The 1,299-nt window shown below is 36.2% G+C and overlaps 1 protein-coding gene across 1 annotated transcript; it reads right to left on the bottom strand.

The window, feature by feature from the left end:
* LOC100772360 (olfactory receptor 4C15) lies at window positions 1-933 on the bottom strand. Its single transcript, XM_027420917.1, has one exon. The coding sequence runs from the start codon at window positions 931-933 to the stop codon at window positions 1-3; it is 933 nt and encodes a 310-aa protein (XP_027276718.1).
* Window positions 934-1,299: the final 366 nt, after the last annotated feature.

Genomic DNA, 1,299 nt, shown 5'->3' with positions numbered 1-1,299 from the left:
TTATGTATCAGGAAACACTATAAAACTCCTCCACATTTTCCTGATAGCATTTTTCATTTCCTTATTCCTAAAAGTATAAACCATAGGATTGAGCAATGGGGTCAAGACATCAGCAAATATAAACACATTTTTCTCCAAAGAGAATGGGGATGTAGGTCGTGCATATATTAATATGCATGGAACAAAGAACAAGACCACAACAGTAATGTGGGATCCACAAGTGGAGAGAGCTTTACGTCTACCTTCAGAACTGTGATTTCTCAGAGAGAACAAAATAACACCATAAGAGATAAGCAAAAAGGAGAAGATAATGATGCAGATAGACCCACTGTTGGCAAACACCAAAATGATAAAAATGTGTGTGTCAATGCAGGCAAGCTTCAATAATGGGAACAAGTCACATATGAAATGATCAATAAAATTGGGTCCACAGAAGGGCAATTGCAAAGTGAATATAATTTGTATGATAGAATGCAAGAAGCCCCCTGCCCAGGCTACTCCCACAAGAATGCTACAGACTCTCTTGTTCATAATGGAAGTGTAGTGCAAGGGTTTGCAAATAGCCACATAACGGTCATAGGCCATGGCTGCCAGGATGATCACTTCCACAGCACTGAAGAAGTGCACAGCAAACACTTGTGTCATGCAACATTCAAAGGAGATGGTCTTTCTCTTATAGAACAAATCTATAATCATCTTAGGTGTAACAATAGAAGAGACGCATGCATCCAGTAAGGACAGGAATGCCAAAAAGAAGTACATGGGGGATCCTAGAAGTGCAGGACTCCAAATAATGGTCACCACAATTGTCATGTTGCCCCCAATAGTTGTAAGATAGAGCAACAAAAATACAACAAATAATATCTTCTCAACTTTTGGGTTCTGTGAAAGTCCCAGGAGTATGAACTCAGTGACAAAGCTGTGGTTTTGCATGATTCTCAAGAGGAAGATAAAGTAAAGTCTGTTCACATCAATCTGAAATAAAGAAAAGATATTGTTTCATTTAATTCGTAATACAGGCATCAACAAATGGGTCCATTATTTTGCAAAACTATCTTTACTGATTTTTATTACTTTTATTCTGTTTTTGAAAACAGAATATTAGGATATTTTGTAGTGCCTAGTTGTATATCAGGAGAATAGAGAGAAAAGCAAATTATTAAATGCTTTAGACATATTTTAAATTTGTCACACAAACCCTCTATGTGGTATAAAATAGGAATAGATTACCTTTGAAGGTTCAAATTTAGTAATTCTCAAAGGACTTTTTGAAATGAAGTATTGGGCAACATTTGAAAT

The sequence above is a fragment of the Cricetulus griseus genome, chromosome 6 (assembly GCF_003668045.3).
Source record: "Cricetulus griseus strain 17A/GY chromosome 6, alternate assembly CriGri-PICRH-1.0, whole genome shotgun sequence".
Taxonomy (NCBI): Eukaryota; Metazoa; Chordata; class Mammalia; order Rodentia; family Cricetidae; genus Cricetulus; species Cricetulus griseus.
The sequence above is the reverse complement of the archived record's forward strand: the minus strand, read 5'-3'. Positions and strand labels throughout refer to the sequence as shown.